We start from the raw sequence: 12638 nt of genomic DNA, 5'->3' as shown, positions 1-12638 counted from the left end.
TCTACGTGGCCACCCTGGAGCAATGCTTTTCCTAAATCGCACTTCGGCGAACTATGACTGGCTTCTATTGAATAATCTGATTTAAAAAAGAAACCCTATCAAATTCTCTGCTGTGTTATTTTAAGAATATTTCTGAGGATTACATAACTTCTGTTTTGTTCTTTTCTCTTTATGTTGTTCCAAGGAATAATATTTTCTATGGACTTGGTATCAGGAAGGAATAGTCCTTTTTCTAGCAACTGATTTTTTTTTTTTTTTACTTACAGACACCCTGGGTCTTGGTTACTGATTGTCGTTTTCTTACTTCCTAAACCTTAGAGCTTAATTTGTGGTCTACTTCCAGCATACGTATGGCATTTCTCAGCATTCATTTTTTCCCCCACAATTTACTTCATGTTAACCTTTCTTAATTTTTCTTACATATTTTTAAATTAAAATTACTTGCTATGTTAAAGGTATACAAGCTTCACATTCAATGTTTTAAAAACAAGACAGAAATAAGTACATAATGAGTGGACAGTGCAGAGTACAGTGGGAGCTACAGTGGGAGCTTTGTGTTCCATGATCTGGCCTAAATTTGCATTAGCTTTTAAGCAGTAGCAGCATACATTCAGCTCATATTAAGCTCTGGGCCATTCAAATTTACTACTTGATTGAGACTGATTTTTAAATACCAATGTTTAACTTTCAACTTCTTATTTCTAGACCAGTATTTCAATCCTTGTTCTGATTTATACTTCCCAACTTTGTATTATTTATAGATCTGATAAAGTTTCCTCTATGACTGCACTATGACAAAATGAATATGACTCATTATATACATGAATCTTACTGTTAGCTTTATTTTCCTTCCTCTGCCCTGATTTCAACATTTAAAATCCCTCTTGAAATTAGCTATATCTCTATTAACAACTTTAAATCATCTCTGGTAAGAAGGTAGGTTGTTAAAATATATTATTATTGATAAAAACTGTTCAATAGCATAGGAGCTAAGAAATAGGATATTGTGGTGGGCTGCAAAAGACAACCTCTACTTTTTAGAAACATCAATCAATGTGTGAAAATAAATGTTTTGGTAAGGATCTTGGTTTGAGCATTTTCAAGTGGTAACTTCAGCACATTTAACACTGAGGGTTAGCTTTAATGAGCAATACAGTAAAACTTTTAGAAATGCAGTTCCAAAATAAAACATAAATATCACCAACTACACTTCACAAAGCTATCCAACTATACTTTTTTCGTAAGAAGATGTTTGTAAAATGTAAATGTCAATACATAATTTTCACAAAATAAGCAATGTGTGAGCACCCATAATTTCCCATTCATGGTTAATAATTTTTGCATTAAAATTATTTAAATCTAAAATAACATATCAAAATTTATTAGGAGATGAATAGATTTCATAGGGAATCGTGGGATGCTAGAAAGTTTTCCTTTTATGCTTTTGTTTAAGTAGAGTCTCCAAAGACATGTAAATATAGCTCTCTGTTTACTCTGAGTTCCTAAAATAGACACAATACTTTCATCACATAATAGTATTAACCTTGTAAGTAATATAGAGAATGACATGGAATAGACAGGTGAAGATGGTGGGTGAGCACATTTTTCTTTTAGATTCTCATTAATGCTGTAATCCTTTCACCCCCTCTCATTGCCTCCATATCATCTCTCCAATATTTTCTAATCTTGAGTTCCATTTCTACTTCTCTCAAATAAAGGACATCCTTCACTTCCCTATTTTCTTGTGCAAATCGTATCTCTATACTCTTTTCCATTCCCCTGTTAATTGTGCAAAGGAGGCAATGACATTTACATTCATCAGAAAGTTAATGTGTTTTCAGGTTGTACTTACTAAAACATGCTATATTATCTTCTCATTAGGAAATGTGGAGTATGTCATACTATATTAATTTGATATACTTTAGTCAAAGGTTAAGACTCTAATAAAACATAAAATAAACATACAATTTCTCCCTATTAGTGTATGCCAAAAGAAATGCAAGGAGTTTCTGATCATGTACGTAGATCACGTTACGATATTTATTTATTACCACATATGCTGATATTCAGGGTGTAGAAAGAAAAAAAAAATATTTACCACTGTGAATTCTTAAGTGCTCTTTTAGGTGGTGTTTGTATTTGAAAGCTTTTCCACACTCAGTGCACTTGAATTTACGATTACACCCAGACTGCGTCACATGTCTCTGTAAGAAAAGAATTGGTATTTTATTTGTAAAGCAAAAGATCTTTAGACTAAAGAACATCCAATCTGCTAAGAGTAACATTTTTGTGAGCCTGATGGTTGTTTTGTTCCTTAAAGACCTCAAATTGCAGCAGTCACAAAAATCTACCTCTTGAAATTACTAGCAGTTGTAGCAGTCACAAAAATGTAACTCTTGAAATTATTACCAAAAAGGGTAGTAACAGTGGGGACAGAATTTGATACAGAAAAATATCCACTTTCTAAAGTGTCAGAGTTCATCCTTTATTAAGCAATATTCAAAATTAGCAAAAATAAAGTAATATATACTTTGCTAGGAACTAGAGGTTAATTTGTTTGCATTCTAATTTATAGATATAGAAATCGCATCCACAAATACTGAATAACCTGTTTAAAACTTACTCAATAGAACAAGGTCCTGAAGAGAAGACAGGCTTTTCCCTGTACTTTATCCTGTCTCTTCCATTTGATATTTCCAAAACGTACTTTGATGATTAAAAAGATACTTCCAGTTTTTTCAGCCAAATGGGGATTATTATAATAGCTTTCTGTCTGGTTTATCAAATTCCCATTTGCACATATTTCAAATGTATTCTTCATACTTAGGTTAATCTTACAAAAGCACTGCTTGAGTTGAATTCTATCAACTCCTGCTCATAAACCTCTGAAGGATCCCCATTAACCCCTCAATAAAGATTCCGAGTCTATAGATTTCAAGATTTTAGTCCCTGAGTTTCCAAGATGATTCTTCACCAGTTTTTTATGACAAGTCCATGTCTCAGTCATTTGCGAGCCATGGTTTCCTGCACACATATTGCTCCTCTTTATCTTTTGGCTTTGGTTTACATAATTCCTTACTCCTTCACTGTGTTTTCTCATAATTTTGACTACTAAGATTCTACCCACCCTTTAACGGCTTAACTCAACTACTGCTTCATGCTCTCCCAACTGGAATCTTCCTTCCTTTGCCTTTTATACAGGAAGGAAAGAGAATTAGTACTTACTTTGAATCAGGTCCCACTTCATTAAAACCCATGACTTAAAATACCAAATATATGGTGACAACTCCCAAATTTGTATCTCTAAACCTCTCCCCTTAACTCCAGACTTTTACAACCTACTGCTTCTTTGATATTGCCAGTTGGAAGGTGATAGAGATATGAAACTTTACATGATTAACACCAAACTCTTAATTTCCCTCCTGCAAGCCAGCGCCTTCTCTAGTATTTCCCATCTCTGTGCATAGCACTCTTATTTGTTTGGTTATAGCTTAGGCCTTAAACTTTGGAGTTATTCTTGATTACCCTCTTACTCATGTACCCTCACCCAATCCATCAGCAAGCATATGAACATATTCTGAAGCTAACAATCTTATTTATCCGTCTGCCACCAAAATCTCTGGCCTAGATTACAGCAAAAGCCTCTAAATGTTCTCCCTGCTTCCGTTCTTGTCTCTCTTATCTATCATCCAACAGTCAGTGTTCCCCTAAAAATAAAAATTAACAATTCCAGGATCCTTGACAGGCTTCCCCACTGCACTTGAGAATACAATCCAAAAGTCTTTATCTTGGCCTACAAAAGGGCCTATAATATGTAGCCCCCAGCACCTCTCTGGCCTTACCTTTCTCCCTTTCACACTGGCCTCTGCTGTTCTCAGGGTGTGCCCGGCAGGTTCTGGCCTCAAGGCTTTCTTACGTTTCACTGTTTCCTCTGACTGCAATGCCCTTCTCCAATATTCCATGACTGGCTCCTTCACTGTATTCAGATGTCCCATTCTCAGAAAAGTCTCCCTTCTCTGTGAAACCTAGCAGCTTTCATCATTTTCTATCCTCTTATCCTGCTGTATTTTTCTTCATAATACATATTATTTTATTTCTGTTTTATATAATCTACTAATGTATGGTCCCTACTATCAGGGACTTTCTTTTTCACTACTGTGCCTTTAACACCCAGAAGAGGGCCTCACATATAAAAGAAATGCAAATGTTTGTTGAATAAATAAGTTAGTAAGACTTGAAAATGCTTGTTAGTCACAGTACGATTCTCAAGCGCCAGCAAAATACACATTCTACCTTTTAGTTTGCTACCTTGTAGACTAAATTGTTTCCAAGACCTGTTATATTTCCTCACATTACTGGTCCCCATATTTATCACAGCTCCTTCCTGACCTTAGTCTGACCCACAGTTTATATGTAAATCCTACTACGTGTGCACCCACTGGAAAAATCATCATAGAATTGGTTTTCATGCTCATTAAATATTTTGGAGTTTGTTTTTATAATGGCATCTTTTGCTTTCACCACCAGTTCAATCTGTCCTCTCCTTTTACGATGGCCCTTGGAGTAGAGGGAATATGGTGGCAGCAGCTCAGGATGGGTCTGCTTCCTGAATGTCACGTGAGTAGGCTCTTTCCCAAGCCTTGTCTACACTGTGGCCACATCAGAGCACTAAGGTATAAAACATACTCTTCTGCTGGTCTGTGTCTGATAAGACTCATTAATAGGGGCACTTACAAGGAGATGGGTTTGCCTTCAGTCATCCCTTCTCTGTATTAATTTCATCCTTCTCTTGGAGCTTTTACCTGTTTCAAGTGCTCCTTCATGGGCTTATGGACCATTAACCTATAAAATCTTGGTTCTGTTCTCCCTGATTGCTGCCCTCTTCTTATTATCTTGTTATCATGAGTACTGTTGCCAAAGTACTAAGGAAATAGGTTGACTCTGCTCAGTCATTCTTTTTCTGTTACAATTTTTTTTTGTTGTTTGTTTGGCCTAGCCATCACCTTAGCAAATGGTCTAACTTGTTCTCTATGGGATATGTGACACATATTAGGTACATCCATAGGACAGAGTTCAGGTATGTAGATATACATCATTCTTTGATGTAAGAAACTGGAAATGTGCCCTAACCCCAACATATACCCTCACAAACCCTGTGTGGTTGAAAATTTATTTAATTTTTAAAGTTAGAATTAAGGCAATATTAATTTCATTGTTGATGGTTGATAGTTATGAGGACCTTGTAAAAGAAGAACAACTGATAAAAGCTTTCTTGACTTTAATCCTAAATATAGAACCAGCAATTTAAATGTAACTTATACTCTAAAAACTTGGTTTATACTCTAAAAACTGTGGCACAGTGACATAGAAGTAGAATAAACCATACAAAAATTGAGTTTTCAGAATAAAAAAATCTAAACTTCAGATTTTTAGAGGAGGCAACTCCCTTTACTATGGCGGAAAAAAAAAAAACCAAACAAACCCACAGTAGCTTATACTGAGAATAAATAGTAACTGGTTCAAAGAAAATTAAACTTTTAAATTTGACTTTCTTGTTAATTTGGTTAGTATAATGTGGTTTATATAGTCAGCATTTATTTTTCCTACACTGAACATTTTAATAGAATGCAATTTGAAATCTTCTAAACTTGAAGAATTATCTGTTATGGCATAAGCAAAATAATTAAGTCAAGATGGAAAGGGTCTTATCTGAAAAAAATACTGAGTCACCTCTAAAATAACGTTCATATGTGGTTTTTAATCTCAGGAATGACTGGATAACTCAAATAAATAATCATTTTCATTTTTATAAGGCTGCAGATATAGCACTGTTTAGTACATTCTTTTAACGTTTAAATATATTAAAATCCTTGCCTTCCATTGAGGGCTGAGTTGTCAAAATCTGGAAAGTTAGTGAACTCTCAGTCATTGCACTTACTTGATCTCTTCCTGATTTATGTGATGTCATGTGACGTTCAAGTTGGGTTCTGTATGCAAAGGTGTAACTGCACAGGGAGCAACTAAAGTTATCTTCGTTCTTTTCATGACGATATTTAATGTGTTCTTTCAGAGAGGTAAAGCGTTTATAGCCTCTATCACAATATGGACAGGTGAGTAACTGTGAAAATGCATCTGGTGTTCCTGTAAAAGAAAGATCATATATTTTAAACTTAAAACATTCAGAATATATTACCAAAGTTTCCACTGACTCCCTATGCTATGTTCCAGATACTGTGCTACCCATTTCATATTTGATCCTCAAAACAATACAATGATACTCATCTCTATTTTATAAGAGAGAGAACATTGGTGCCCAGGAAGACTCAATAACTTAAAAGAAAAGTCACAGAGCCAGAAAATGATGAAGTCAGGGTTCAAATACGGGCTATCTGACCTTTAAGTCCCATATTTTTCCCTAAACTATAATTCTTCCCTTTTGTCATGTGATTAGCCAGAAAAGAAAACAAAAGTAAAATTAAAATGTAGGTTGCCTTTGTAAGTGTACACAGATTAAAGGGGAATTGTGCTCTACAACAGGGTCTATTGGTAACAATGGTATGTATCATTATTTATTTAAGGTTTATTCCTCTGATTTTGAAAATGAAACTACCAAGTCATTATCATCAAAGAGGAAACAGTACACAGACTGTTTCCAAGGGCCCCTTGCAGGTAGGTGTGGCCACAGGACTGAGTTCAGACCAAAAAGGAAGTGTGTAAGGTAAGGAAGGAAAGACTGATGGGGGCCAGATCTAGGCCTGCTACATAAACACATCCCATGCATGACCCTGCTTATAATTTCCCCTATTGAAATACACTGGCAAATCTGCTATATAACTGTGTATGTATGAATATATATAGCTTTTAGAAAACAAAGGCATTCTGAATAGAGTTTACTGAATGAACTTTATTTTTACACTTGGAGCTGTCTAAGCCTGACAATCCTAAAATGTAGTGTTTTGCCAATTAATACTATGTAACTAAGAGTAGTTTTCCATAGTTGACATTTCTTCAATGAAATGTTACTAAGTGATATCTTTTTGTAAATATCATCTCTATTTTCACTTTGAATTCACTATAGAAAAACAAACCACCAAAGATAATTTCATAAAATCTCCAAGTGCTTTCTAAACATATACTACTTTATTTAAGTCCATATACATCAAATGTCTTGCTCAAGGACCAGCTTGCAAATAACAGACTGAGCACCTGAATGTTAAACAGTTGGTCAAACATGTTGGGAGAGGGGCTTCAAGATGGCTCAATAGAGGCATCTGGTACTCACCTTCTCTACAAGGAAAAACCAAAATAATGAGTTGGGCTCACAGTTCACATAGATCATCTAAGAGAGAACACTGGAATTCAACAGAAAAGTGACAGGAAACACCTCAAGTAAGGAAGAAGGAAGTGAAGCAACCTGCAAAGGCTCTCCAATGCAGGGAAAGAGTAAGTGAGAGACCCCCAGAGGTCCACATTCCCACCATGGACTCCTGCAGTCCTAGCCATGGGAGATCCCTTGACCATTGTGGGCTCTGAGACTAACACAGGGAGGTACCTGGAGACCACATGACAATGCTGCTCCAGAGAGGGAGCTTATGCTGAATCTGTACATCCCCTGAGTTCCAAGTAGCTACAGCACAGCACTATTTTGAGAGCCCAACTCCCAACAGACTACATCCTGTTCTGGGACCCAACAGCTCCTGCATCTTCACATGCCTGGAGCCCCTCTGACATACCTCCCTTCACAGCCACCACTGACACTGGTTGCGGCTGCTAAGGCTGAAGTGCAAACCATTGAAAGTGACCATATTTCCCCCGAGCAGAGGAACTGCAGACATTTTTACATGCCCCAAGGACAGACTTAGACTTCCCAACAGACTACTGCCACTGTGGGCTTCCACCGCTGGGGACAAAGTGCTAGCCACTAGCAGTGACCCCCAATTTCCTCAGCAGCTGAGCTGCCATGCATTTATAAGGGACCTGAGGACAGGCTACCTCATCCACAGCTGCTGTCTGGGGCTAAAGCGCACATTTCCCAGCTCCCTCCCTATGGCTGCTGCCACTGAGAGCAACCTTGCCCTCCCCAGTAGGAAGGCTACAGTGCAAACACTGATGTCCTTACTTGAGCACTCTGCTGGTGGCCTGGGATCATCCTGCCCCTGCCATGATAGCCAGTGCCTACACATACCACCAAGGGGCCTGAGGAGAGGTCTATCTGGCCCAGCTTACCTCCCCAGTTTCTGAGCATGCTATTCAGGGACCTGGGGGATCACCCAGCCCAGTCCAACACTGTTGTCACCTGAACACTCCTCCTGGAGGCCTGAGGTTGGGTCCACCCAACTTGCTACTATCACCACAGCTGGCATACTCCTGCATGCACCACCAGTAGGCTTGGGGACTGACTCACCCAGCCCATTGCAGTCACTGCCAACACTAGCGTGAATCACTAGGGAACCAGGGGGTTGTCCTGCCACTGCTACTGCCATTGACCAAGTGACATCCACTGCCCAGGAGTCTGAGAACCTGCCTACCTGCCCAGCTTAGCACTGCCACTAGCAGCACCCAAGCAAGCCACCTGGAGGTCCAAGGATCAGCCCACCTGGACCTGCTAACACAAGGTGTCAGTGTGCCACCCTGTGGTCTAAGGACAGGTACCACAGGCCCGTTACTACCATGACTAGGGCCCAAGGAATGTTCCACCTGGCATCCCTGTCTCAGCCAAACTTCACCTCAGCCTCCAGTAACAATTGCACCCTAAGCCAATGAGGAAATCACAGAGCCTGCTCACACTATTTATAATCAAATATATCACACAGAAATTACACTACCACATATACCCAGAATCAAAGCCAAAGTGCCCTACTCAACCAACGAAAGCAAATCCAAAAAACTAGAATAACTATTATACCAGATATGTAGATATCAAGGTAAGAACATAAGAAACATGAAAAAGGATGGAAAATGACAGCTCCAAAAATACAGTAATTATCCAGCAACAGATTCTAATCAAAATAAATTTATGAAATCCTGGGAAAAGATTCAAAATAATGATCTTATAAAAGCTAAGTGAGATACAAGAAAACACAGAAAAGCAACACAAAGTAACCAGAAAAACAAATCAGGATATGAATGAGAAATTAACCAAAGAGGTAAGTTTCATAAAAAAGAACTAAACAAATTCTGGAATAGAAGAATTCATTGAATGAAAGACAAAAGATATCTGAAAGCTTCAGCAATAGACTAGGTCAGGCAGAAGAAGAATTTTAGAACTTGAAGACAGGTCTTTTAAAATAACCTAGTAAGAGAAAAAAAGAACAAAAAAATGAACAAAGCCTGCATGACATGTAAGAAACTATAAAGCAACCAAATACTCCAATTTTTGATGTGTTATAAGGCAAAGAGGAAACAAAAGGGATAGAAAACCTATTTAATGAAATAATAGCCAAAACTTCCCAAGTCTAGCAAAGGATTTAGACATCCAGATACAGAAAGCTCAGTGAATCCCCAAACAGATACAATTCACAAAGATTTTCTCCATGGCACATTATATTCACTGTCAAAAGTAAAAGACAGAGATTCTAAAACAACAAGAGAAAAGTGTCCAATCACTTGTAAGGGAACCTCCATATGACTAACAGCAGTTTAGCAGCAGAAACTTTATAGGCTAGGAGAGAAAGAAATGATATATTTATTCAAAGTATTGAAAGAAAAAAACCCTGCCAGCCAAGAATCTCATACCCAGAAAAATTATCTTTCATAAATGAAAGAGAAATAAAGTCTTTCCTAAACAAGTAAAAGCTGAGAGAATTCATTACCACTAGACTGGCCCTACAAGAAATGTTTAAGGGAGTCTTATCCCTGGAAGTGACAGGAAAATATCTACCATAATGAAAACACATGAAAATATAAACCCAGTGGTAGAGCAAGTACAAATAAGAAAGAAAGAACTCAAATGTTAACCACTACAGAAAACTACCAAACCACAATAATAATCAGTAAGAAAGGAACAAATGATATACAAAACAACCAGAAATAAAAATAAAATGACAGAAATAGGCTCTAACATATCAATAATAATAAACTAAATGGATTAAACTTTCCACTTAAAAGATACAGATTGGCTGAATGGATAAAAACTATAACCCAGCTTTGTGCTGCCTACAAGAAATTCATCTCTCCTGTAAAGATACATATAGATCGAAAGTAAAGGGACAGAAAAAGATGTCCATGCAAATGGAAACCATAGTGAGCAAGAGTAGCCATAATGAGATAAACTCCTAAATCTAGTACACAAAACAGTATAAGGGGACAAAGAAGGTCATTAAATAATGACAAAAGAATCAATTCAGTAAGAAGATATAACAATTATTAACATATATGCACCCAACACTGAAGCACCTGCTTATATAAAGAAAATATTATTAGATCTAAAGGGAGAGAGACTCTAATACAATAATAGTTAGGGACTTCAACACCCCTATCAGCATTAGACAGATCATGTAGAAAGACACTTAACAAAGAAACACTGAATTTAAACTGCATTTTATACCAAATGGACCTGAGACATTTACAGAACATTTCAACCAACTAAAGGATACATATTCTTCTCATCAACATACAGAACATACTCTAGACTGCATGTTGGGACACATGACAAGTCTCAAACAAATTTTTAAAAATCAAAATCATATCAAGTAGCTTTTAGACCACAAAGTAAAACAACTATAGATTTTAATAATAAGAGGAACTTTGGAAACTACACACACATGGAAATTAAACAACATGCTTCTGAATAACCACTGGGTCAAGGAAGAAATAAGGAGGAAATTTTAAAATTTCTTTAAATGAAATTAAAATTAAAATTTATTTAAATGAAAATGAAAATCAAAACAGAACATACCAAAACCTATGAAATACAGCAAAAGCACTACTAAGAGGAAGTATACAGCAATAAATACCTACATCAAAAAATAGAAACATTTCAAATAAATAATCTAACAATGTGCCTCAAGAACCTAGAAAAGCAAGAACAAAGCAAACCTTTAATTAGTAGAAGGAAAGAAATAATAACAATCAGAACAAAATCAATAAAATGGAAACTAAAAAACAACACAAAGAACAAAACAAAAAGTTGGTTTTTTGAAAAGGTAACAAAACTGATAAACCACTAGCTAGACTAAGAACAGAGAAGATGCAAATAAAAAATGAAAAAAAAAAAGACTTACAAATGATACCACAGAAATACAAAAGAGACAATTATGAACAACTATACATGAAGGAACTGAAAAACCTAGAGGATATGGATATTCTGGACACAGCCTACCAAGATTAAATTAGAAAGAAACAGACCAATAAATAATGAGATTGAATCCATAATGACTATCTCCCAACAAAGTAAAGTCCAGGACTGGAGGGGTTCACTGCTGAATTCTACCAAACTATCAAAGAAGAACTAACACTAGTTTTCCTCAAACTATTCCAAAAATTTGAAGAGGAGGGAATTCCCCCTAATTCATTCTGTAAGTCCAGCACTATCTTGATACCAAAACCAGAGAAAGATGAAACAAAAAAGGAAAACTATCCAGGTTAATATCCCTGATGACAACAGACACAAAATCCTCAACAAAATATTCACAAACTAAATCTAACAGCACGTCAAAAAGATAATGCAATATGATCAAGTGGGATTTATCCCATGGATGCAAAGATGGTTCACCTCCATATGCTAAAGGCCATATATGACAGAACCACAGCTAACTTCATACTGCATGGAACAAGCTGACAGACTTCCCTCTAAGAAGTGTAATCAGAAAAGGATTTCCATTCCTTCACCACTCCTACTCAACACAGTATTGGAAGTCTTAGCCAGAGCAATTGGGCAAGAGAAAGAAATAAAAGGCATCCAATTTGGAAAAGAAGTCTAACATTCTCTCTTTGCAGACTATATGATCTAATATCTAGAAAAACCTAAAGACATGACCAAAAAACTCTGCAATCCGCTAAATAAGTGGCAAGTTGCAGGATACAAAAATCAACATAAAAAATCAGCAGTGTTTCCGTACACCAATAATGAACTAGACGAGAAATAAATCAAGAAGACCATCTCATTTATAGTAGCTACAAAAAAGTAAAATACTTAGGGACAAATTTACCCCAGGAGGTGAAAGACCTCTTCAAGGAAAACTACAAAATATTGATGAAAGAAACTGAAGAAGACACAAGTAAATGGAAAGACATCCCATGCTCATGGATCAGAAGAATTAATATCATTAAAATGATCATATTGCCCAGAGCAATCTACAGATTCAATCCAATCCCTATCAAAATATCTATGTCATTTTTCACAGAAGTAGAAAAAACAAATCTAAAATTTTTATGTAACCACAAAAGAACAATATAGCCAAAGCAATCCTGAGCAAAAAGAACAAAGCTGGAGACATTGCACTACCTGACTTCAAAATATAATACAAGGTACAGTAACCAAAACAGCATGGCATTAGTATAAAACAGATACACAGACCAGTGGAAGAGAATAGAGAACCCAGAATTAAATCCACATTATTAACAGCCATTTGATTTCGACAAAGGCACCAAAAACTTACACTGGGAAAAGGACATACTCTCCAATAAATGGTGCTGGG

General features: G+C 36.5%; 1 protein-coding gene across 14 annotated transcripts in view; it reads right to left on the bottom strand.

The window, feature by feature from the left end:
* ZEB1 (zinc finger E-box binding homeobox 1) overlaps positions 1-12638 on the bottom strand; it is a 206366-nt gene that overhangs the window by 19218 nt on the left and 174510 nt on the right. For all 14 annotated transcript variants that reach the window (XM_030940674.1, XM_030940678.1, XM_030940675.1 and 11 more), the window contains 2 exons: positions 5939-6141; positions 2099-2204 (listed from right to left, as the gene is read on the bottom strand). In XM_030940674.1, the coding sequence (XP_030796534.1) occupies positions 2099-2204; positions 5939-6141 (309 nt within the window). The remainder of the gene's footprint in view (positions 1-2098; positions 2205-5938; positions 6142-12638) is intronic.

This window comes from Rhinopithecus roxellana, chromosome 11, assembly GCF_007565055.1.
Source record: "Rhinopithecus roxellana isolate Shanxi Qingling chromosome 11, ASM756505v1, whole genome shotgun sequence".
NCBI classification, from domain to species: Eukaryota; Metazoa; Chordata; class Mammalia; order Primates; family Cercopithecidae; genus Rhinopithecus; species Rhinopithecus roxellana.
Note: the sequence above shows the minus strand (reverse complement) of the source record. Positions and strands in the feature narration are given on the sequence as shown.